This window comes from Gambusia affinis, linkage group LG11 (genome assembly GCF_019740435.1).
Source record: "Gambusia affinis linkage group LG11, SWU_Gaff_1.0, whole genome shotgun sequence".
NCBI classification, from domain to species: Eukaryota; Metazoa; Chordata; class Actinopteri; order Cyprinodontiformes; family Poeciliidae; genus Gambusia; species Gambusia affinis.
This window is the reverse complement of record NC_057878.1, coordinates 13537958-13564354: the sequence shown is the minus strand read 5'-3', so window position 1 is coordinate 13564354 and position 26397 is coordinate 13537958. Positions and strand designations below refer to the sequence as shown.

General features: G+C 37.2%; 2 protein-coding genes across 3 annotated transcripts in view; one reads left to right on the top strand and one right to left on the bottom strand.

Moving 5' to 3' along the window:
• The window catches only part of klhl6 (kelch-like family member 6), a 39064-nt gene extending 13182 nt beyond the window's left edge, over positions 1 to 25882 (bottom strand). Inside the window, exons 1-2 of one of the 2 annotated variants that reach the window (XM_044131300.1) lie at positions 25490 to 25882; positions 22340 to 22459 (exon numbers count right to left, since the gene is read on the bottom strand). In XM_044131300.1, the coding sequence (XP_043987235.1) occupies positions 22340 to 22373 (34 nt within the window). In that variant the 5' untranslated portion in view covers positions 22374 to 22459; positions 25490 to 25882. Of the gene's footprint in view, position 1; positions 86 to 22339; positions 22460 to 25489 lie in introns of those variants that run through there. The other variant, XM_044131302.1, reaches the window with a different exon arrangement.
• LOC122839574 (immunoglobulin superfamily member 3-like) lies at positions 65 to 9243 on the top strand. The gene is made up of 9 exons (XM_044131292.1): positions 65 to 225; positions 2282 to 2653; positions 2743 to 3162; positions 3308 to 3706; positions 5108 to 5482; positions 6039 to 6410; positions 6503 to 6895; positions 7755 to 8138; positions 8232 to 9243. Exons 1-9 carry the CDS (start codon positions 156 to 158, stop codon positions 8423 to 8425), a joined length of 2979 nt encoding a protein of 992 aa, XP_043987227.1. The 5' UTR covers positions 65 to 155; the 3' UTR covers positions 8426 to 9243.
• Positions 25883 to 26397: the final 515 nt, after the last annotated feature.

The window sequence follows — 26397 nt, the reverse complement described above, 5'->3', positions numbered from 1 at the left end:
CCTGCTCGCTGCGCATGACCCCTTTCTCTTGACAATCGAATCGGGAAATGTATGTTTCTTCCTCTTGCTTAACATCGACAGGAAGACTAAAGCAGTCAAATTAGCTTGACAAGGGACACGGGTGTGCTGCGAACAACGTCTTGCATGCGTTCACAATGAAGTTCTCGGTGTTCTCCCTGTGGAGACCCTTTTTATTAATTTTACTGGGTTTATTTCTACTTTGCGGTAAGTAGGACAACTATTGTTAAGCTTATAGTCTTTCGCAAAGCCACGTTAAAGTCAACATGTAATGTGAGACTTATTGGGGCTATTTATAATTAATAAATTCAACATTAATTGACTAGTTTTATTTAAGATAAGCCACATAAAAGGTAAAAGTTACAACTCAGTTTTAAGTTTCTAATAAACTTTGCGTGTTTCTATGATTACTTTGAAATCATTTTTGACCTCTGGGAGCGAGTTCCTTTAATATTTAGTCTCGTTTTGGGTCGTTATTATTTATACTTCATATTTGGTAAATTGAAGCTAATGAATTACCTCTGATAATATTCTTAATACAAAACACCGTTGTTTAAATTTAATCTTACTAAGCCCCTGTCTTTGTAATTGTGATTTTATATTTAAAAATTTTGAACAACAATAAATTTGATTGTTATTATTATTATTATTATTATTATTATTATTATTATTAGTAGTAGTAGTAGTAGTAGTAGTAGTAGTAGTAGTAGTAGTAGTAGTAGTAATAGTAATATATAATTAATGTTTTCTGTTTCCATAGGAATCGTAATAATGATTACTATAATTATAATTAGTTGTAGTTGTGATAGTAGTACATGTAATGTACTGTAACATTACATTCTCTGTAGTGTCACAGAGAATATAATGTTCTCTGTAACATTACAGAGAACATTACATTCATTTGTAATATTAGTGAAGACTAATATTTCTTGTAATTTCTATGTTCAGTTCTTACCTAGTCGACAGAAGTCAAGTGATGTTAAGATGGTAGCAAAAAATACGCCTATAAATAAAGTCAATAAAACCAATATAAAATATTGGGTAGGGTACTCTAACCCTAACCCTAAAATATTTGGTATCAAGAAAAAAAAACAACATGGTGGGAGCTGGGGTCACAGGATAGACAGAAAGATAACATGCCAAAAATGGATAATTCATTGAAGCAGAGAGTTCATAAAGAGGAAGTTTCAGTCAAGTCCCTTTGTTATACATTTGATGCTGCTTAGTCTTCTGCCTCTAGGTCATGGGTTTGATGCTTCCATCAATATGCGGGGCACTGTGCTCCACTACCTGCTGTGGCTGATATCCTCAGCTGAGGGAAGTCAGTTACTTTGTTTTTTGGTAGATTGGACATCCAGCAACCAAGCACTTCCTGTCTGGTGATGTTGCGCTTACTCACCCCCTCAATAACTGAAAAAAGGACTGTATGAGTCAAGATTGCTCCAGACCTCTGTTGAAATACAGACATGATTGTGCCTTATTTATGATGCTTGCTGGGAAGTCTGTGTACATACACATAAGGGCATTCACCTCCTGTCTCAAGTGCTTTGGAGCCTCTAACATCTCCATTCTTCTTCCCATCAACTTCGACCAGCTTCCTTGTCTCTGCCGTGGGAAAGCTGTTACACAGTACAATATTTCGACCACCATGTTAAACTATTTTTCAGTTTTCTCTCAACAATTTTTTTTTTTTTTTTTTTTTTTTTTTTTTTTGCAATCTTCCATTATACCCAGATATGTGGAGAGCATGATTAATAGCTTCTGTAGACAGATTATTCAAACTGAATTATGGATTTCAGCAGTTCCTCCAGAGTTAAGGCCTCTTGGCTGCTTCTATGGTTAATTTAGTTTTGCCGGATGGCCATGTTTTGGCCATGTCTTGTGTCTTATGCTTTCCAGTTTTAAAGGATATTGTTTTATATAACCTAACCACCATTTAATCGTCTTTACAACTTTCCCCCTGGCCGTTCTGCCCTATTCCCTGATCCTCATGCTGCTGTTTGCTCGAACAAACCTACAAGGCTTTCTCAAACTTCATTTATATTGAGATTAAATTGCACAAAGTTAGATTGCATTTACAAAGAATTATATAATGTCAGAGCAAATGGGGTGAATAAAAATAACACTTATATCATCAAAAAAACATATTTTACAAGCCAATGTAGCCACTAGATCTTCAGTGTTTCATATTATTTCAAAAACTTTCAATCATTACCCATTACCAATTTCATTATCTCTGTTTTGTCTTTGCTTTATTCCTTAGAGGCCAAAGTGAACACTGAGGTACAGACTGGGCCCCTGTATCGTGTGGTTGGCTCTCTGCTCTCCATCTCCTGCAACACAAGTGGATTTTCCAACCCCAATTCTAAAAAAGATTTTGAGATCCGCATGAAAGATCCTGCAAAGCTCTATGGCGGAATTAATATCATGAGCTCCAAAGACCCAGGCTTTAGCTATGCTCGTTTTATGCCTCGTATACGAAACAATGAGATGTCTATCAAACATGTTGATTCAAACTCAATCATATTTGAAATAAAATACCTAAAGAAGGAGGATGAAGGGGAATATGAATGCTCCGTTGTCAATTCGGAAAATACTCTCAATGGAGTCTACTCTGCAATGACAGTTGTTAAAGGTAACTAGTTATTCTTTTAGCTACCACACCTGTATGTATGGTTATAAAATGTAATTGGTACAATGTTTATCTTTCTTGCATTGCCACAGTGATTGACAATTCCCTAAGTGTTACATCCAGTGACAACCCCACCTCACTGAGCTATAACGAAGGGGAAGCTCTCTCTTTGACATGCCAAGCCTCCACCAACACCATCCAGCACGTCCATCTGGCTTTCGCCTGGTACCTCCGTAAAGAAGGGGCACAAGATGCTAAACCGATAATTTCTTTGGACAGAGATTTCACACTGACTCCAGGTGAGGGTTTTGAGCAGCGCTATAGAGATGAAGCCATTAGATTAGACAAATTAGATGAGGCCACGTACAGGCTTAATATTGCTGAGCTTGAACAGTCAGACCAGGGTCAGATCTACTGCCAAGCTCAGGAGTGGATCCAAGATCCTGATCGTTCCTGGTACAAGATTTCTCAGAAGGATGCAGAGGAAATTCCCCTCACAGTCAAAGCTAAAGGTAAGAGGAAGTAACCATTTAACCTACTTTAATTAGTGCTCTGAACTAAGTGGCATGTCTTGAAATGAATCAGCACTTGCTAGCATATTGTTGTGGCTTCTCAATAAGAAGTTAATAGTCTTTTATATTTTTTTATTCTGTGTAGTGGTGACTAGCATGTCGGTTGTGGAAGTGAGTCTTTCGGCACAAAAGGCACTCCATGAGGGGCAGGAGCTGTTGCTGTCTTGTGGCATAAATGCACAGAACCTCGCAAAACGGTTCTTCTCCGTAGCATGGCTCTGGGAAGGAAATGAGTTGGCCAAAATCGGGCCTACAGGCATTCTGACTGTGAGGCAAGAGTATATCGACAGAGAGAGAAATGGGGAGCTAAAAGCCACGCGGACTGGGAATAATAACTACCAACTCAGGATAAAGCCAGTGAAAACTACAGATAAAGGGAGTTACAGCTGCAGAGCATGGCCAGAAGAGAGAGGAGAAGATGGAAACTTTAATCAAGGTGCAGCTCAAGACTCCAAACCCATGGACATCAACATCTTTACTCCAGGTTGGTTGAGATGAAGTCATACTAAAATAAGTCTTTGCATAAATTATCCTTAATTCCTGGACAGTGTCTTGTAAAATGATTCGTACCTCTTCACACACTATGTTTTTGCACAAGAAATTACTGTAATGTGATTCATTTTAACTGATAACACTTCTTAATAGTCATACAAAAGGTGCTTTAGTAAAAAAAAAAAAAAAAAAAAGAAATGTTGAACTTTCTGGGCTATGTGTACAATGCTGTATGTACTGGACATCCTGACACACCGTTCCTATTGTAAAGGATGGGGAAAGACTTGAGACTGGAGCAGAGGTTACATTTCTAGCAAGACCCAATGACTGTGAAAATCCAGACCACAATCTAATTAAAAATATGTGGCAAGTAGCTCTGCAACTAATGATTAATTATTCTATGAATTATTCTAACAATTGATCAGTTAATCAGATCAAAAAAATATATATTGCGCATTCTGCAGATTCTTTATTTTTATGCATTATATATTAGAAATAAATTAAAATGTGAAAATAAACAAATAATTTAATTCAAATGTTAAAATTAAAAAACAAATATTTTACTGCCTAAATTGGATTAACAGCATAGCAAAAGATGTCTGCAGCTAAAAACATGCTTTCAACATCAACTTGTTAAAAGCTCAGCACTTTCTGCTTGGCTTAACATCAACATTGCACAGGGCAAATTTGTTGATTATTGTTTGGATATACTGACTAATACTTTGATAACAAAAAGTGCTTAATAGGAGAATATTCTTTACAGAATTTGAATAAGGTGAATTTTAAAATTCATTGCGTGTTTATAGAGAGAAAACGAGAGAGAGAGAGAGAGAGAGAGAGAGAGAGAGAGAGAGAGAGTTATTTCATTACATCACAAAACCTTGTGGTGAGACTTAAAAACTGCCATTCACAGAGATTTACAGTCCAACTTTACTCAGTTTGATTGATTTTGCAAAGAAAAACAGGCAAATATTACACTCAGATATGCATATTTGAGTTGATCCTACAAAGTGGGGACTCAGATATAATACCAAGGTAAACCACGTTATATATATATATATATATATATATATATATATATATATATATATATATATATATGAATAAACAACTTTAGAAAACAGGATACTTCTCTTCAATGCTCCAATTTATTCTACTTGCGTCTATCAAAGTAGAATTGATTGATATTGTTTAATTTATTAGAATTACTCCAAATCTGTGGTTCTAAGATAACAAAAAGTGAAAGTAAGTGAAAGGCTAATAAATTCTTTTGCGAAGGAGTATACATTATATTTCAGTGATGAGAGGTTGCTGATGACAATGTTGATAACATTTTGCTTTCCGTCATCATTTTGTCAAACCCAGTCACATCTGCTGCCTTATCTGCTTACAGAAAGTGGACTCTCAGTTAAAATGGAAAACATGAAGCAACCTGTTTCCCCAGGAGAGAAATTAAAACTCGTCTGTGAAGCTGATGGGGTCAAAGGTCAGCTCTCTGTCACCTGGGAACGCCAGCCCACACTTCCCACGTCATCTTTGTTTGCCACCATCATCAGTCTAAGTGAAAACGGTGTCACAGAGAAAGCTACGGCTTTTGAAGGTCGTGAGGTGAGAGTGACGCATCTGACGACAAACAGATTTGTCTTCGAGCTGGCTGATGTTGCGGAGTCTGATTCGGGTATCTATAAGTGCATTGTCTCTGAAACGCAACCCAGCGGCGGAACTCAAAGCCAGATGGAAAATGTCAGCGTCAATGTGAAGTCTATTGGTAAGACGTGTTTGTTTTACATAGTTTATTCAAGATAAATGATGAAACCTACACATTTTTTTAAGACAGCTGATTAATAGAGATATACTTTCTGTCTGTGACAAATCAGACAAACTGTTGGACAAAAACAGACATTTAGTGGTCACATAGTCTACCAGCTGTACCAGGAATACAACTCTTTGGTCAGATGAACCTAAGACTGAACTTTTCTTGTGTGATAATATGAATGTGGAGATGCAACGTACTTAACCTCCACAGTTAAAAATGTTGGAGTAACTGTAATGCTGGGAGTATCCTGACCTCATCTTTTAGATGCTGGATGGCCTGTTGCAAGATTGCCTTTAGGTTAAAAGGAATTATCAAGGTTCGCTGGTTGCTCAACTTAGTCATTCATAACTCCTCTAGTGATTACCCTATTGCCAACATCTGGTCAAATTATAATATTACATACAAGAAAATAAAAAAAAATAATAATAATTTCAAGTTTAAAGGTATGTTACTTTGTCAATGTCAATTTGAGTTATCTTTTTTCTTGCCTTTTCAATTTGTGTCTTAGATTCAGTGGTAAAGGTGGCACTGAGAAGTCGAGAGCCTATGGTGACTGTGGGAAATGACGTACAGTTAATGTGCAAAGTATCAAGTCCACGTGTGCCGATGACTCTTACTTGGAGCAAGGAGACAGAAAAAGCCGACCTTAATACCATAGTGGTACTCTACTCAAATGGTTCCATCAGCTGGTCTGGAGACCAGCATCGTTACCAAGTGCAGGTGGACAACCAGGGTAACAATGTCATGCACAATCTGAAAGTCCTTCGTGCCAGCCACAGGGAAGCAGGCAAATACCAATGTACGGTGTCAGTTTTCCAGCATAACATTTACAAAAAGCTTCCTGCATCCAATCTGGTGAATGTGATGGTACAAAATCCAGGTAATGCAGAAATTTGACGACGACTTGTTTTGTAGCTTTGTTTTCAGCTTTTCACCTTTGTACCTCTACTTATTTGTCTCTCACCTTTCTAGAAAGCAAACTTGCCCTGTCTTCCAGTCCCACCATTTCCCAAAGAATAAATACTGACATACAAATTGATTGCAAAGTTACTTCAAGAACATCAGAGTTTTCTCTATATGCCGTCACCTGGGTACTTCAACAAGATGCTGAAAATAAGACCATTCTGACCTCAGACCATAATGGCATCACTACGTTTGGGCAACAGATTGAAGAGAGTCATAAGAAACGGATCAGCATGAGGCACACTGATGGACCTACTTTTGAACTAACTATTCAGCAAGCCAGAATTTCAGACAAAGGCATTTATATGTGCAAGGTGGTGGAGTACCTACAAGATCCCTGGGGACAATGGTATTCACTCTCAGATAAACATTTGACCATAAATGTTGAAGTCACTGAACTAGGTAAGTTTCTATTTTCTTAATTTTAATTTTCTTTAATAATTGAGCATAATTGTGAAATGAAACTACCATAAACTGCATATCCAGCTGCAAGTATTCTGAGACATATTTTTACCAGCTTTGCAAAGATATTGACTGAAATATTATCTCATTCATCTCTGCAAAATAGCTTGAGCTCAATCAAATAAGATGGTGAGCACATGCAAAAATATTCGGCCACAAATTCTAAAAAAGAAAATAGGTCTTGGCTGTTCAGACGCATGTATGATCTCTGACCTAAGCCATTCCATTGTATCTCTGTCTATACAGTAAGGGTTCTTATTCAGCTGTAAGGTGAGAATCCAAAGCGAAGTGTTTTACAACCGCTGAACAAAAGTGTTCTTGCAACATACTTTACATTTTGAAGATGGAGTAGATTAATGTATGTACGGAACCTAAATAATGCAGTATTACTTTTGTTCTCTAGAAATGCAACATGGCTAGAGTAAAAAAAAAAAAAATAGGTGTACTTTTGAGAATCATTCACAGGTGGTTCCCCACAAGGGCTACCTGTAGATCATGTCAGTATGAATTTTGCTTACTTGTGTTGCAAAACTTGACTTCTCTATTTATGTTTCTGCGAGATGGCCACTTCTTTTCTGACTGTTGTGTATAACACTTTTCTCTCAGGATCTTTTCATTGTACAATCTACTTCTCACTGCGCCTAATATTTTTATATGTATATTTTTCTTCTCTTATGATGTTCTTTGTGGCAAAGCCATTTAATCCCCCTAACTTTTTTTCAGGGGAAGTTAGGTTTTGCCTTATTAATGCATTCAACTAATATTTGCTCAAAGTATTCTGTTATGCATTTTCTCACAGAAAAAAAATTGTCCATTGAAAAAAAAGAGGCAGAGAGGAACATAAGCATTGCAGAGGATTTCTCCATTCCCTGTCACATCACCCAACAATCCAGCAAGGAATCCCAGTTCCAGGTCACATGGTTTTGGCAGCAAGGCACCGAAGTTAAAACCATATTTACAGCTTACAGAAATTCTACCTTACAAGCCAGCAATAAGAATGTCGTTGTAAGATATGATCACCCCTCCCCTCACCAATTTGGCCTTACAGTTTTAAACTCTAACTTGGAAAACAGCGGCATGTATTTCTGTGAGGTAGAGGAGTGGATTAACGCTCCTGCTGATGGGTGGATGAAGCATGCTGTGGAAAAGTCTGGAAATTTGAACGTGACTGTTGATGCAGAGGGTAAGCTCTCTTTACAATTGAGCTAGTTTTCTTTCTTGGGTGTTGCAAAATCACAAATGTTGAGACTTGCTTTTTATTGCCACTTTCTTCCAGGGCAAGCCAAAGCTGTGACTGATCTGACATTGCAAGCCAGTACTTGGATGCCAATATATGTAATAACTGTCTCAATCGGTTTATGCATCATAACAATTCTGACGTACAAGCTGTGCAGGAGAAAGACTTCAGGAGGAAAGAACTCAGGTCATTCTCTCTGGACAGAACAGGTCGCCCTGGACCCAAAGACTTAGCTCTGAATCAGAGAAACTAGAGTGATGTACAGAAAAATAAATCTCTTATTAAGTCTAAGAAGTATGTGAAAAAGGTTTTAAAATGTAATTATTTTTTTTTACTTTGAACATATTTTTTATTTTTTTATTAAAGGGACCACCATGCTGGTGGAAATATCTTAGCCTTTATGAATAAAAATTTGTTACTACTCTGAAATGAAACAAGCATTTCTCAGATTGGAGCTAAAGTCTCTCTACACACTCATTTTTTCAGTTTGAAACTGGAAGTTGAGGTAGGCAGCAGATTTTGTTTGTGGTTTGTGCAGCTTTAAAAACGTACTTATTTTATGTTACAAAGTGTAAATACTATGAATTTTTTTGTGTTTTTTTTTTCATTGGAAGTTATCTGAAGTTTAGCGTGTCCAGGACAGCAGTGTGTCATAAAATGTGGTAAGATCTGACACCCTTGCAAGAAAAATGAAGAGAAGAAGCGGAAGTTTTCTGCGGTTGTGCACATGACGACGGTAGACAGTCTGCAAGCGGTGCTTGTGACAGATGTTCTCACGATCAGTACATCTTTTTCGTTTGTTTTTTTTTTTTGTTGAGAAAGACACAGGCTTGCAGGGCAGTGTTGGTTAAAATCTGCATGTGTGCAAATTGTGCTTCTCTTATTTTGCAACTCTGATGAGCAAATCTGATGGTGTTAACATTTCTTATGCAAGACATTCAGCTGGCTGTGTTAATGAGAAACAGAGTGGGTGTTTGTGTGACCTGTTTCTTGTGGCAATGACTTCATTTAGTATTTATTTTTTTTCAAATAAAAGCATTTCTGAAATTGACACGGCATAGTTTTCACATCCTTGTTGGTTTAACACAAAACCCCCCCACAAACAGCAGCTTCTGTCAAAATAGCCAACATTTGCAGGTGCCTCTAAGCTCCTACATGCATGTTAAGTCAGCATGCTTATGTTACAGTACTATTTAAATAAATGTAAATCCAAACAAATGAGATCATAATATCTGATTTTTAATTTTTTTTTAAGGACTAATGTCACATTTTTGCATTGAATATTGCTACAGTATTATTACAAGTCTAAAAGCCTAAAATGTCACTCAGACAGCTTCAGTTGATCAAGAAAGTTTCTATTCATGTTCTCATGAAACCAGGAAGACAGAGCAGATCACCCCAGTTTTAAAGTTCTTACAGTGGCTTCCTGTAGCTCCGAGAATAGACTTTAGAATATTTTTACTAGATTATAAATATCACCAAAATACATTAAAGATCTGCAGTTGTTGAATCTGAAGAGGAATATAGTTATGTTAATAATTATGTTGTCTGGCTGCTTTGCACTACAGCATGTTTTTTATCAAAATCAAATGTACTGGGCCACTCTGATCTGGAAAGCCAGGAAAGAATTCAGATTTTTAGAGATGTGTAAATAACAAATTGCTAAATTGCTGTAAACAGCCAAATCTTGAGAGGTTCCAGCTGGACAGCTCTGGAAAACTAGTAGGGTTACAGCAAAACACAAGCCAAGAGATCTGTGTCAACCAAAGGGGCAAACTGGACCGGTTGAGAACTGTACACATAAATGGACAGATTTGAGTGTAAATGCATCCTGCTCTCAGCGAGAGTTGAAGGTTGCTGTGCTGTTTGTCATTAGCCACTTGTTCAATCCCCAACATATCATCTTTTAAGACCACTCAGGTCTTCTGGTTGAAGTCTACTCTCCGTCATAATAACCAGAACAAAACATGGAGAAGTAACATTTAATTGTAAAACTGGAGCAAACTTCCAAAAAATACAAGACAGTGATTTCCTTTAAATCAAGGCTAAAACCCTACTGGTTTAGGGCTGTTTTTAAGTCAGTGGAACATTGATCAACATATTTGATTCATATTTCCTTGATAATTTTGAAGAGGGCATTTCACAAAATGTAGCATTTATTGCTTGTTTCATAATTGGTCAATGTATGATGTTTTTATGATGTAATGGGCTTTGAACTGCCTTGTTGCTGAAATCTGCTACACAAATAAACTTGATTTGAAAAAGAGATTTTATCTCAAGGCTATTCCTGTTGGTTAAATAAATGTACTCCAAACAAAGTTGAGCTCTTTTTGTAAGAATTTTTGTAACATTTTGCTCGCAGTTGTGTGTTGTGTCAAAAAGCCGTGGTCCTCAAACATTTCTGAAACATTAGAGGAGTCTCCCTGACAAAAGTTATCAGTTGTCAGGAGAAAGATATAAAAAAAAAGAATCAAAAAATGCTAAAGTAGACCAGTGAAGACAGTTATCATCAAATCATCAAAAGCTAATGAAAAAAATGCCCATGAGGGAAGTTTACGTGCCTAAAATGAACTGTATTGTAAATGTGACAACAGTTGTATATACTCATACATTTAAGAGTGGGTAGGGTGACAAAATTGAATCTGTTTCTGGGGATAAAATCAACTTGGTATGACAAAATTGTGCAAAAAAAAAACAAACACAAAAAAAACTAGTTTGGTCTCCTGAAAGCATGTGGTGAAATGTGCTATGGCCTGATGGAATACAGGGTAACCTTTTGGGACTTGATTTCAAAAGGTATTTTTGGTGCAAAAATACATAATGGTTGCATAATGCAACTTGGGGCTGATTTTGTTCTACTGAAACCACTGCTTTAGTCAAGGCAGAGAACAGTTTCAACCACCACTCAACCTAGGCACAACATCGAGTGGTTAGTTAGAACAGCAAACAGGAAGAGGACCATGAGCTTTTTTGCAGAACAAGAATCAAAGGTTTGCATCAAAATCAACAAAAAGAAATTAATCTTCACACAGGAACTAAATCCAATTACAAATCTGCAGGAGACACACTTGATAGAGTGAATCACTTCCACGTTTCATTTTTGCATGGAAGTGTGTGAAACTATTGCCAAGTTAAGAAGTGGCATTCTGCTACACACCTATCTAGATATCACAAATGTTTAACTGAAATCAAAAGTCGTTTCAATTCCAGCAAAGTATGAGGTTAAGGGTGTCCAGAAGATGCAACCACATTGTTTTAGGTTTTATTTTCCTCAGAAAGGAGGAAAGACATTGGTCAAAAACTACTTTTGCAGCAACTTAAAAAGATCTAGCTATAGATTTAATTCAAATTTTAGTAACACCACGATTTTGCTTATTTGTAGCAAGCCACATTCCTTTTTCAGTAACTGTAAAACAAATCCATGTGATCTGGGAAATGAATGCTTTCATTTGTTGTGTGTAATAGCAAACATACTTGGAGTGCTGCAAAAGGTGTGGCAAGCAAATCAAAGTCAATAATTAAGTTCCCTGCCCTATTTGTCCTGACCACATCTCTATTAGTCCATATGTATGAGAAAGTAAAATAGCTTAGTTATTGCATTTTCTTTTGCTAGGAAATAGCAGGACACCACATAACTATTGCATATTAAACAGAGAGAATTATACTTGTGGTTCTAATTTTGATTTTCTATTTTAAGATAAAAATGTGAGAAACTACACAAAGAGCTTGTTCTGTGGTTTTTCTTTTTAATCTGAAGATAAAAAAAAAAAACAGCTTCAGTGGATCTGTTACATAGAGTAACTCTGGAGGAGATGCAGAGATCCACAGTTCAAGTGGGAAACTGCTTTGGCCATGTTATGGATAAATGATCCTGTGTTTTCCTCTGTCTCTTTTAGTTGCTTGCATGAATGCGTACACACACACGTGCGCGAGCACACATACATATACATACACACAAAAGTTAAAGGAAATGACTTCACAGGAGAATGCCATCTTTAGGTCATAGCTTTTCTGCAATTAAAAAAGGAAACTGTTGTTCGGGTCATTTTCTGTGTGTCATTTAAGAAGGATGGTGATGGACCAGTGCTGTAAGTAAACTATTTCTTCTCTGTTGTTCCAAAACAAAGTTATCACTCATTCGGCTTAATAAATTGGACTGAAGATTTTAATTCGGTTTTCATGGCTATTCGAGACAATCCCAGCTCAGTCAGATGAGACAATAATCAATATTTATGGTCTACACACTGTCTATGGTGGAATCCTAAAACAGTACATGCCATGCTTAAAGGAAAACTGAAATATGGGTGTGACATCATGCTGTGAGGATGATTTTCTTCAGCTGGTGCAGAAAAACTGGTTGGAGTGGATTTAAAGATGGGCTGAGCTAAATTCAGTGCACAACCCTTGAATGGTAAAAAAGACGTGACTGTTCCAGAGTAAGAAAAAAAAACAACAAAAAAAACCTTAATCTTATGAATCAGTAGATGTGTTTTTATTAACCATAAAATTGCACAAATTGAAATTACAAAAATACGTTTCTTTAACGGAAATGCTCCAATTTTGAAACAATTCATGTTTTTTGATAAAATGGTTTTACACTAAGATGAGGTGGTTCTTTTGACTCTATGTAAATGGATGTATTTTTCAAATCTGCAATGGACACTTTTTTCACATCACACGAGTCACGTGATCAATAGCCAGATGTTAAACAATACTAAGGAGGAGGATGCAGCTGGCACCATCAGAGCTCTCACAGCACTGCACAGTTCATAAAAAGTTCTGTTAAATCCATAGCTCTTCTGTAATCTAGCAGACTACAACTTCCCCAAAACATCACACATGTAGCCAAACCCAAACTAAGACGTCAATGTCTCCTTTTATGGATGATGGATGATAAGCTTTAGCACCTTGACTCAATTAAGACTATATTTTATGGATCTTTTTGCATCTGTCTTTGCTATAACTTTTAATTATTTATTGTATGAACAAGCCTATTCACATGTAATATTTATTTCAGTTATTGTTAAATGGAACCACCACAATTGTGAAATTGTTTTTTTTTTGTTGTTGTTTTTTGTACATGAACAGAATGTAGACAAAGATTTGTGCACATTTGTACTGATGACTGAGATTGTGACTGCATACAATCAGATAAATGCCATTTCTGGTGGTCCACAATCTCTGGTTATGGCCTGCCGGAGCTGGCTGTCAACTAAATTCAGTGCTGTTACAGAAGAAAAAACTTTGAAAGCTCCAAAAACAAACAAAAAAAAAAGATTGTGACTGAATACAAAGCTATGCCACACTTTTCATATAAAAAAACAAACAAAAAAAAAACATTTGACCATTTTTCTTCTCCTTAAAAATTGTACAAATTATCACAATAAATCTAAATAATTAACATTAACGTTTCTAGTTGTAAAATGGAAAAATATAATAAAATAAGTTATTTTACAAAGTACTATATCAGTAATGGCCATCTTTACTAAACCCATGGATATTTCCGGTAAGTAACTGGGTTAGTTATTATCTCTGCTGATCTCTTTCCACATATGATTTCACATAATCGGCTTGGTGCTCTGCCCCACGTTGCTGACTGAACATCAGTAAAAGCTGTGATAAAATAGTTTTTCAAGCTGGGACTGATAAACTGACTTTTCCTTCAAGTCTGTCAATGAGAAAAAGGAATCCTGGACACACCCCTTTTATTTTATGCTCTTCAGAAAGGGGGCCACAGATATAGTTTAGATCAACATTTAAAAAACATTTAAACATTTATTTTATTTAGTGTTTTTCTATATGTTCTTCTTTTTGTTTTTTATTTATCTGAATGTCCAGGTAAATTTCAGAAACGCAGCAGGAAGAAATACAATTTTTAAGTCTTACCCACATGCAAAACATGTAAAAATAAATTTCTTAACTCTCTGTATTGAGAAAAAAACATGTCCAGTAAATCTAATGTTAAATCTCAATTCAAATACAGCAAAGATCTAACTTAAATGACAGTTTAACCATCCAACGTTTTACCATCACTGATGCAAATAAAGCTTCAACGAAGAAAACAATGTCAGCCTATATACATGTAGGAATGCAGTAAAGTCCTACATGTAGCTACAGGAAGCAAAGCTGATTTACATGTCAGGCAGGTTTTGTTTTGGAAGTTGTCTGTTTGGTTTAGATGAACTACCTGATAGAAACATAGTATTAACTATTTTACTTTCTTTTCAGTGATCAACAACCTTTTCCCAAAGCGCCATCATGTGGTGTATCAGTTAAAATGTCTCAGCAATAATTAGATATCTTGTCCTGCGTTAAGGCAACATTCTCAGAACATCTCCATCCTCCATGAAGCTCTGGGTAATCTGATACTAGCAAAATATATGATGTACGGTACATAGAATTAAAATTAGTGAAATACGTTTTCTCTTGAACTTTCATGACCCATAAGGAGCAAAGATTTTCTTCTGTCGAAGACATGATTGAACCGCTAGTAGATACATTTGCAGACAGCATTGGCTTTGTCCACGATCACATATTAAAAGTTGTAATAGCTTAGTTATTTACCACTGATATCGAATTATAGAAAGTTAACTTGGCATTGGCATATATGTTTAATTGAAATATCCGTCTTGATAATGCAAATATATTAGTCAATGATGCATTATGCAAAACCTCAGATTAAAACCCTTCCTCTGCAGTTCTTCTTGTTGTCCTGCTGGAAGGCGAACCTCAGCCTCTGTCAAAGGCAAATTCCAGAATCTTCTAATAACGTTTGTGGTTTGAATGTGATTCAAAGGCAATAAGAGAAGTTTAAAAACCCTTCACTTTTCAAAAAATATTTTGGTTATGGACATATATGTGGTCAAGCTTAGTTCAACAGTGACCAGTCCAAGTCACATCTTAGACAAACACCACCACTGCCAACATGAGCAACCAAAGGTTGGCCTAAACAGACTCCTGAAATAGAGCATAATATGTGCAAGGAAGACATAGTGATATAACATTCAGAGAGGAGAAACCCCCAATCTGCCATCTGCGCAAATTACATAACATGTCTGCTAAACTCTGAAAGTCTGCCTTTCAGGTGTGCTCCTTTCTCTTACCTCAACTCACCCAGGTTTTCTTTTTTAAACTCAGATCCACTCCCTGCTTCCTGATAGGTTCATCTTACTCTCTGATGCTGCTTTTACTCTAAAAGAAATGAAACAGTCTAGAAGTACTCCTAACGTTCTTAGCGTGAATGAGAAGCTGCAGTTTCTATTGGTTGACTTCCATAATTTTATGAACACTAGATGGCGCTGTTGTACTCCCAAAATAAAAGGATTCACGCTCTGTAATCACAGAAAAGCAGCCAGTGTTTTCCAGCTTGACTTTTTCCATCTCATTTAAAATTCTCCAACCATGAAATGTTTTCAGTTCCTTCTGTTTTAACAAACACTGTTATCACATGCTGGCACTAAAAGAATAGTGAATAAATATTTGTAAGTAAGTAAAAAAAATAATATTTTTTTTATTTAAACACCAGCATATAATTATCTAAAAATGTGTGGTGTGCCGTTGTTTTCAGCCTATTCTCGCTGATACTCCTCAGTAAATTCCTGTGCAATTGCCTTCTGACTTTACCTTATTACTAAATGGACTCTACTTGGAGTTGTTTCTAAACTATTACTTGTAGCTTACACTAAAATTGGTCTGAGAGACCTGAAGAATAATTGACTTGAAAAGCAAAGCAATTAGAAAACTGGCATGGAGGAAACTGACAATGAAGAATCTGGTGGGAAGGTGTGGAAACAGAAAATATCCTGTGCAGATGCATGTGGTGAAGCTGGGGGAAGAAACACATCTGAGAATCTGAAGGAAGGTGACTATTAAAAACAGAAAACAGAGCGGACTAAACCAGAGCAAATGAATCTGCCGATCAAAGAAAAAAGAATCAAAGCTAATAAGATCCTTAACCAAATACAGGCCAGAACACAAGAAAGAACAAAAATCTCCACACAAGGAGATTTGGAAAGACCACAGTGGCTTCAGGAAGCAAACCAAGTATCTCAGCACAAGTACTCATGGGTAAGAACAAGTAAAAGTTTCTTCAAATGACCCTAAATAGGCAGTCAACACAACCAAGGATTTAAAATTTTTATATATATATATTTCTCTGATTTAACTAGCCATTAACTACTGGAACTGGACAACCATGCTTTAGATCAAACCCTTTTTTATATTTTAAAATGACCCAGGTATAGTCAAGACCTAACCATAATTCACAATGTGAGGTAAGACATTGAGATTCCAATTTGTAGATGCTCTCTGTCAAATCTGAATGCGTTAGAGCTATTTACATGGAAAACTGGGCACAAATCTGAGTGTCTTGAGGCTTTTAGAGACATAAAGTCAAAATACTCGTAGTTTTAATTTCAGTGAACGGAGGTTGAACAAACCATAGACAGAATATGGCTAAATGCAAAGGCAGACCACAAATTTTAGATTTTTTTCTTTTTGTGAAAATGCCAACAAAACTCAGGTATTTTGAACTTAACCATACTCTCTTTTTTTTTTAACTTTTTGTGTATAACTAAGTAGTAAAAACACATCATATTCACCTTCATATACTTCTGTTATTTTAAGATGAGCATGAGGCCACTGCCATGCTGTAGACTCAGAAACTTTTCATGAAAATCTGGATATGTCGTTTTTATAGGAAGCTTTTTGTTGTTTTATGCTTACTCTTCACAATTGCCTACATCTGGACACATGGGATCATATATACAAGTTATAACAAAAGCCTTATAATCCAGCATCTTCCTGTTCTAAAAGAAAATGCCATTTCAAACAATGGCATTTGGGAGAGAGAACTAAGCATGACTGACGGGTTTGTTCAAGCAAACACTCAAGAGTATTACTTCATTTGTCGAACTCCGCCACAACACACAAGTTCATGAATTCAGAGTACTCCATAAACTGTTCAGAGCCATCTGCTTTTCCTTGTTGAGTCCTGATTGTTATCCCCCAGGACTGCTGCTGCTGCTGCTGTGTGACAAGAATGAGCTTGAGAGTCCAAAATAAAAACAGCCTTAAATGGTGCAATATGAAGTAATAGCCTGTTCTCCTCGCTGTCATGGGAGCTCTCAAAAAAGTTAATTTTTTTTGGTCTTCACAGATGCAACTACGCGCCTGAAAACTGAATGAATCTGCTTTGTCTGTGCTCCTCCTGTTACGATGACCCAATTGTGAACACATCTTTTACATTTACCTGTGTACATGCCCATGCTGCCACTCAAATTTTTCATCAATTTGGCATTTTTTGCCACGCTTTCTCAGAGAGAAAACAAGTGTTCAAATCTCTATCACGCTGCATGAACAGATTCATGTCATTACATCTTTTTTATTTATTTTTTTTGCTGCCATCCTTTTTTCCGATTTTTCATTTTGTTGTTTTTGTCTTTGTTCTGTCGGTGGGTGGATGAAAAAAACAGCGACGATGCTAAACTGAGTCTTGATTGAGCATATTTCTCCTTCCATCTTGCCTGGTCTCCAGAGGCCACACAGCTTAACAAGACAGGAAAGATATTTCCATCCAGCTGACAAACACGAAACAGATTAGTCATTTGGGGATTTAACGCAAGTCTCCAGAGTTGATAAAATGATAACAACCTGTCTGCGCTTCTTTTATAAAACTGCTGAAGCTCTTAGCATGAAATCGACGCCTTCCTGTGTTGCTTGTTCTGATTGTTAACAGTTTTAATTCACAATAGCATCATGCAGGAATAATAACATACTAGAAGCGAAGGCATGACATTGACGACAACATGTGAAAAGTGTGAATACCAGCTGACTCATGATGGGAGTTACTTCCCAGACCTAAATACAGCAACACTATGGAGACTTGCAAAATTATGAAGAGTCCCTGGTTCTTTTTCGGCTTGTCTTACATTACAGTCACACATTTCAGAAGACTTGTATTCCATCAAATCTGAACAAAATGCAGGAAAGTTTGTTGTTTCGACAATATATGAAGAACTTCAGCGGGCTCTGAAAGGATGTGTGAGATTTTAGCTGCAGCAGAACTTTTTACAAAATTAACCGTGACTTCTGACTGAAGCCGCTCATGTGAACTCTCCTGTGTGGGGAAATGGGAAAACACTAGTTAAGCCGATCCAACACTGTTTGTGCACAGTTTGATGTTATCTTGTTTTGATTCTGGCAGAGCTGCCACAAACGGGAGGCCTCTTAGCGAAAGGGACAAGAGCAGAGGAAAATGTCAGCGGCTTCCGAACCATTCATTCTTTCTCTTGTATCAGAGCAGGACAACAAATGTTGGCTGTCAGGGGAAATCCATCTGCAAGTGCAAGTGCAAGAGGCTGGTTGGCCTGTTCCTGAAGGTATTCTGACTTTCATCATGTTAAAAAAAAAAAAAAAGAGTAATGTTGCAGATAATTTAGTTTTGATTACATGTGATAGCAGAGGGTCAGGACTCAGAAAGAAAGGAAAATGTAAAAAAATAATAATAATAATAAAAAATTAAATAATTAAATAAATAATTGAAGCTTGTCTTTGTACTGATTTTCCAAATGTACTGGTACCCCTTCAGTCTACAAAGTCCTAGGCTAAATCCATTCAACAATCTATGACAAAACTTCAAAATTGCTGTCTGACTGAGCAAGAAATATCTTGCTAAGACAAAAGGCCAGAAATTTGGTTGAGATGCATTTCAGAAAACTTGTAGCAGAGCAAGAGTTTGCATAGTTTTGACACAAATGTGCTGATCTCAAATCCACCCCTTACTCTTTAGATTTTTAGTAAAAAAAAAAAAATAAAAAAAAGTCAAACCATGTGTAATTTTCTACTTCACAATTCTGCCCTACTTTTTTGAGGTTGTAATGAGTTTTGTCTCTTGCATGGCAGCATTTAATTATTTTAATAGATGTTGTAGACCAATATCTCAGTCTTTGCTATCCCAGCTTCTTCTTTTTTGGTCCTGCCTCTGTCATTTTGCCCTAGTAAAAAAAGAAAGTCCAATGAAAGAAGACTGAAAAATAAAAAGGCATACAAACTCCAGCACTGCCTTTGCTGCTTTAAGCCAGGTTTTTTTTTTCCAGCTACTGTGGATTACTGTATTTGCCATCACAGCCAAATTATGCAGGGAAAGACTAAGATGACACAAATCAGCTCAATGCTGAAATCACACAGATCCATCAAACAAACAGAACCAATCTGTGTTTGTGTTTGCTGCTTTCTTTAGTTCCGATCTGGACATTTGAATAGCTGTGCGATGCCATAAAATCTACATCACCACAAATAGAAGTGAGATAATTGTGTATTTACAGTCACAAATGTTTTAAGTTTTTTTTAATTTATATTATTCCTCACTGTTCCAGCTGAGTCTTTCAGTTTCTCTGTTGTCTGAGCAATTTATTCACACCATAAAGCCGGTTTTGACAGGCAGCGAGCCTCTGAATAAGATAGCTGATGTCTTCATTAGCATTGGTTTAGATTATGCATCTCTCTTTCTCCCTCCCAAGCCACCAGCAGCACCGACGCTCCGCTGCGCCCATCAGCCTCACTCTGTGTGTGAGGCGCCGTCCCAACTGCTGAAGCACTAACTCATGTTGCTAATTAGCTGACAAATACGCCACAGCTCCACCGAGGAGCTGGCAATTTAACCACAATAATATTTGTATACTTGAGCAACTACTAACAAATATGCAAATATGCATTTGGATGTAGGCATTCAGATTTAACACATTCTATTTTTGTGCATTCATACGGCAGTAAGAGGTAGTGTCCCTTAAACACTACATAAGATTTGCTTTTACTTCAGGTTGATTTAAGGAGAAGATGGAAAGGACATCAACGAAGCTGGAAAGGAAAACCAGTGTCCCAGTTTCAAGTGGTTTGCAGATTTTCTTCCAGGATTGTCCAGTATCTAGCTCTGCCTGCCTCCCCATCAACTTTGATCAGCTTCTCTGTCTCTGCTGAAGAGTAACATTCCCATTACATTATGGTTCACTGTTGGGATAGTGTGCAGCATTAGTTTTCCATCAAACACAGCGTTTTGCATTCCCGACAAAAATGTCAAATTTGGTCTCATCTGTTCAGAGAACCTTCATCCACATGCTGTCTGTGTCCCCTGCATTTCTTGTGGCAAACTGCAAGGGGATCTTCTCATTTCATCAGATATTATACTACTACTTAACTTATTTTGTGGCGGTAACATGATAAAATGTGGTTATGTTTAATTGTTCTGAGTAATTTTCAAAGGTTTGCTTGTTACAGTACTGTTAAATAACACTCTCAGTGCCTGATTCTCTAATTCTTTTAGATGTAAATGAGACACAAGACAGACTTGGAGTCCCTGACAGTGGAGCGGAAAAAAGGAAATGAACAGGATCAACAGAGAGGCAGCAGGAAAGGAGCAAAGGCATCTGTTGTTGAGTCATGCTCTCAATCATAAGTCTGTGGCTGGACCAAGCTCCTGAGATGTTGAATGATGGGTGAAAATGTCAAACATCTGCACCCTTGGTGATAACCCAGTTAGCTTTCATTTCAATTAGCTGCATCCCCCTCACCCCCCTGAAAAAAAAAAATAAAAAAAAAATCACATGCATTTACAAATCTGAGTGCAGTGTGACTGGAGGCTTGAGACGATTCAAATTTTCCCCTTACCAGCAATTTTCTGCCCAGCTGAAATCGGAGTGGATTTTCCTTTGAGTAGAAATCATGACAAATAGAGCAAAAATTGATTTATTGTGTTCGTTATGGCAAATAATTACAGTTTATAGTCTTCCTATGTAGCCTGCACTCAATTTATTGAACAAAGAAACACTAAACACTAAATAGCCTAATTTTAGATCCAAATGAAAGAATGCAAATTCTAAAACAGCTGTCTCGTCAATGCCGAGATCTGTTGTGAATCCAATCAACCAGAAATAGAATAATGAATACAAGAGAAAAAAAAATGCAGTATTGCACCGATTATTGTTAGCTTCATTATAACTCCTACTTTGCTCTGCTATAGACCTAAAAAAAACAAAAAAACACCTACATGCAGACTTGGACCAGACTCTGGGTCTGCCCTGAAGGCCCTTACGGTGTCACCCTGCCAAACCTTTGCGATGTGACAGCCCTGCCTGCCACGGCATCCCACAAACCAGCTGCTCACAAAGAACAGGAAGGTTGCCTGAGTGAGAATGAAAGAGACAGAAACGCTGACATTTCAACATGTGCTGTTTTCACCTGCCTTGATCGGTATCATGAATGCCAGTCTTCTCATGAATTTACATTCTGAAAATGTATTTTCTCACAGATTTACTTTAAACATTCCCATGGAGTCGGTTACCAGGGCAACCTTGGAGGTCGTAGTCAGATTCTCCATTTAACTGACATAAGGATGACTGTTAACTAGCTGACTACTGGGACAATATTAGGGCAGGAGGCTCAATCTATTGCACCCACTTGTATTTATTTTTTTTTTTATTACAACTATCCCAAAACCTTCCAATAATGAAGGTTAGAGGTGAAATGTTATGGCTTAAATTGCAACATATCCACACAAGTCCCCTTCTCAGTACAATCTGAATGAGTTTGACATACTTTAAAGAAAGTAATAGGCAGAAAATGTTAGTCCCTGGGTGTACAAAGCTCAGAGAAGTGTGCCCCAAAGAATCCATCTTTAGCTTAAAGAAAAGACGGAACAGTTTGGTTAGTTCAATAACAATCCTTGATGCATAAAACCATGCAATTAATTATCTATCACATCAAATCCTAATTAAATTTGTTGACGTCAAGTCAATATTTATCCAAAGAGCAGTTTTAAAAACAACCAAAGCTGACAAAGTCAACAGTGGTTGATAAATACCCAAATATATCTTTTTTTGTAAAAAATAAACAAAAGCACTGATGTTTTTTGGTCACAAAAGGTGTCTCTTTAGTCTTATGTTTTCTCTTTTTGCTGTGGATATAATAAGAAACAAGATTTTAATGTAAGATTTTCTTGATTTGTTTTTTTGGAGGAGAAAACCTTAAAACATAAAGGCCAAAACAGAACACTACTTCAAAATATGCAAAAATGAGGAAGAAAATCTTATTATTTGCCATTCACTTCTTCTGTCATGCCACACATTCTTCCATCGCTGCTTCATCACTCCTACCTGGAAATGGCTGCTGCTCAGGATGTCCCTGCATCTTTAAAATGTCACACAGTCTCTGCTAGGGGCAACTCTGCATGCTTCCAAGCTGCAGCAGCTGATTGTGAATCCAGGTCCTCTTCCCTGTCACATTGGTGGTAATTGGTTATTAAAGAAAACATCACAAAAAATACATTTAAACAGATTTTTGAGTCTATTTTTTTTCCAGAAGCTGCAAAGATTACAGCAGTTTCATAACTTCCAACTGATTAGTTTTATTCATCAAGCTTTTAGCTTTTGATTATCAGTCTACATATGTCACAATCCAAGGGTTCTCTGGAATTTTCATTTGTGTTTTGATTATTTCCTTGTTTTTATTATGCTGCATGAGTCTTTCCAAACTCATCTAATTTCTCTGTTAGAAATGTGTTTCCACATTCACCCATCTGTTTGTGTTCTGTTTCTTTGTTTATTCTTGCATTCTGTTCCTAATAAATTTGAATTTATAACAGTTTCTTTGAGTATTAGTTAATTTTTTTTAGTTAATTAGTCCCTCCTCCTCAGTTTCTCTGTTTTCCTCCTGACACAGCTGGTCTTTGTTTCCTCTGATTAGTTAATCTGGTTCCTTTGTCATTTTCCACCCTTCCATCAGTATTTAATCTCCTGATTTGATTTTTCCACCAAAGGAACTCATTGTTGTTCTGCAGGGTCCTTTTTCTAGACACAACAGCATCCGAAAAGGATCTACCAACATTAAATGGTTAATGTCCAGGAAGTCTTCAAGCCCACCTGCAACTGTCAGTCAGGCGGAGGGCTAACAAGTGGTTGCATTTACCCCACGCTTTGAACCATGCGGCTTACAGCACGGTGTGGCTTTTCTGTGGATTTTTCTTCCACCGCCAGGGGGCTCTTTAGCAGGAAGTGAATCGTTGGAAGTCAAAATTGGAAATCAAAGAAGAAAGTGCTAATTTTCATTTAGAACAAGCACATGCTAGCAGCAGGTTCGTCAGAGAAATGTTTTCAAACTCACACTCCCTCATCATGGAAACAACACGAAGAAGTTCATATGATGCAGCTTTTAAGTTGAGGGCTATCGATCTGGTGGTACAGGAGGAAAATAGAGCCTCTGCACGTACGCTCAGCGTGAACGAATCCATCGTTCGAGGTTGGAAACGCAGGGCTGTGTCTTTAATAGCAGATTTATTAAGGAAAACCAAGAGCGGCGGAGATACCAGCAATAGTATCTCTGTGACGATAGTAGGCTTCCAGTTTTTTAAAACAACTTTGTAGGTGCCGCTTATAGTAAGGTGCGCCCTATAGTCCGAAAAATATGGTAATTTAATTCCATGTTTATGATCACTTGACGGCAGATGTAGGCTTATAGGGTAGTGTTTCAGCTGAAAGAAGATCATGACATAATAAAAACCATTTCAAAGGCTGTATCACCATCAGATCCTGTTAAACCGCACTGTCTAAACAATCTGCAGAAGAAGCTCTGATACAGGTTTCACAGTGAGAGAAATAGCAACAAGCCTTTCATCCCGTGCATCTCTCTCTGCCACAGCAGGCCCATTAGACGTCATGATGCAGTGTGCAGTAATTGGTATTTCTGTTGGTAAGCAGCTTCCTGCCAGAGCTGAGCTCCATGCTGTGCTGGAGACTGATATCAGGACTGCAAAGAGCTCCTGACTGAGCCTTTACAGCAAGAGACTTATCACTCAGACAAACACCTCCCGTGATAAAAAGGAGAACAGAATTCAATCGTACATTCTGTTGGCAGAGATTTGGTTCAGTCTGTGTCTCACGTCCTGCAGTGGAAGCATCTCTGTATGACGATGAAGCGACAATACCTCCCCTAAAAGGATAATAGTTGTTGCATACTTAATGTCATTAACTGAACGGGAGGTAATAAATTTACATTATATTAAATGCTGTGTGTTATCAAAAGTGGCTCCTTGGTTTACATAGATGGCAGCAGGGCGCTTGCCCCTTTGATATGGTAATAGGATGTTTTGGTTTCTGTGTGTCTGGTGTGTTTTACCGGGGATAGGCATTCCCAACAGTTACTACTTCAAAATCAATTAAAACCCTTTTGCAAACAGCCACTGCCTGGTTTGAAAGGAGCCAAAGTAATTCTCTCTCCCCGAGACCTACGCTCAAATCATCTGAAGAATATGGACTGGGAGGAGAGGAGATATGAAGTCCTGAGGGAGTGAGAGAAAAGTCCTGAATTCAGAAACTTTTGCTGCAAAACAAGCTTCACTTCATGTGTGCCACATTCACTGTAGTAACAGCATGTGCCTATGTGAAATATAGTCCAGCTGGATCAATGTGAAAGCTTTTGAAATTTGTTGTATTTTTTGTAGCACAATTTCAGTGACAATTACGAGCTTGTGGACTCTTGGACATCTTCCTAATTACTCCAGACTTACCATCTCAAAAAGCAGAGAAAAATATAGTTTGCTATTAATTTTTGATTGACAAAAATGCCATATGATAGATTTTTGGAGAACAAAAGTATGTAGATTATAAGAGCAAGTGTTACTTTTAAAACTTAATGCAGAGCACATTTCTACAAGTGTAAAAAAAAGAGTCAGAAAAAGGTTGTTTCTGGACAGATGGGACCCAAAACCACAAAACTAACTCAATTTCTGGATATATTTGCATCATAGTTTATGATTCTGGATCAGGGAATCTCACTGGCATTGACAAAATTATAAATTGTGAATTTGAACATCTGCTGATAAGTCCTATTTTAAGAGAAGACAAATCTTGTAGGAAGTCCACAGTTAAACAATGTTTTTTATTAAATAATTGTCTGAAGTCAGTTATCTGTTTGTTAATTTTAAAGACTGGATTTGTAGATGGCACATAAAATGCCTGTAAGTAAAAAAAAAACATTCCAGCCTTAGCTTATTACTGACTTGATACTGTTGCTCAATGCTCTCCAAATGTATTCATTCAGCTACAAGAAGAAAAAGCTGTGTGGTAGGGTAGGCATACACCTGTCGAAGATGGCAGAGCAAGCAGAACTGATACATTCACCACCACACTGTAAATCTAAGGATTTGCAGCAATGTGAATTTTACAAGAGAAATGGACAAGCTTGATAAAGCAAATGCGATTTGCAAAATGTGCCATGCTGCTGTCAAATACACCGAAGGCCCGACTAACCTTATGCCTTTCTTGAAACGGTGACACAGAATCCATAGAGATGCCACCATATCAGTTCAACATCTTCAGAGGCAGATTCACGGGGTTCTTCTTCCTTCAGCTCCACGCGTGGTGAGGTCAGCATTTCATCCTTTTCAGCAGACAATTGTCTACTAATCCATAACAGATGGTCTAGGCCCCTTGTATGTTGTAGTTTGCTTCCGGGAAGTGTATAAAAACTTCTTTCACATACCGTCCACAGCCGCACTGCCATTGAAAGAAGCCTTTCCTGGAATAAAACCAGATTGAGGTTGTAAAATAGAGACTAGCTTGGAGGTTCAACTTTCCTTAGAAAAACAGCCCTAAACATACAATCAGAGGTCAAATCATATCCTTGTGTTAGAATGACACACTCAATGCCCATACCCCCAAAAAATAAAGAAACTCAGAGTTAATGGGATGTCTTGAAGTGTAGTGTTTGCAGACACTGATCAGCCAGTCACACCCAGCTTAAGCTATTTTTAGAGTAAGGAGGAAAATAAATCAGTCTACAGAGCTGGTTACTCTAAAAGTAACCAGCGGAAAGACTTTCACTTGTAATTGCAGCTGTTTTAATTTTCAGACAAGTCTGATGTAAGTTGTTAATATTAGCAACAGTTAACAGTCAAAACAAAAATGTTGCAATAACAAAGTAACTGTTTACACAAGATTAAGCTGGTATTTTAGTTAAGCGCCACAAGAATTATTAGTGGCTTTATGCAACCAGGGGAGAAAGTCAAGACTTGTGAAGTATTGTATGTCATAATCCACTGAATGAAGGTTCCCTGTTTCACATGAGCTTACAGAGACATTGAAAATTGAGCTGTGTTTCCTCAGGCAAGCTGAAATTTACAGCACAGTCAACACATGTACATGCCTTCATGCGATGC

What these genes read in the sequence shown, in the direction of transcription:
- LOC122839574 (XM_044131292.1), top strand. Translation starts at nt 156, where the DNA reads ATGAAGTTCTCGGTGTTCTCCCTGTGGAGACCCTTTTTATTAATTTTA. An exon ending in CGTCAATGTGAAGTCTATTG is followed by an intron (nt 5,483 to 6,038) that starts GTAAGACGTGTT and finishes TTTGTGTCTTAG; the next exon opens with ATTCAGTGGTAAAGGTGGCA. An exon ending in TGTTGAAGTCACTGAACTAG is followed by an intron (nt 6,896 to 7,754) that starts GTAAGTTTCTAT and finishes ATTTTCTCACAG; the next exon opens with AAAAAAAATTGTCCATTGAA.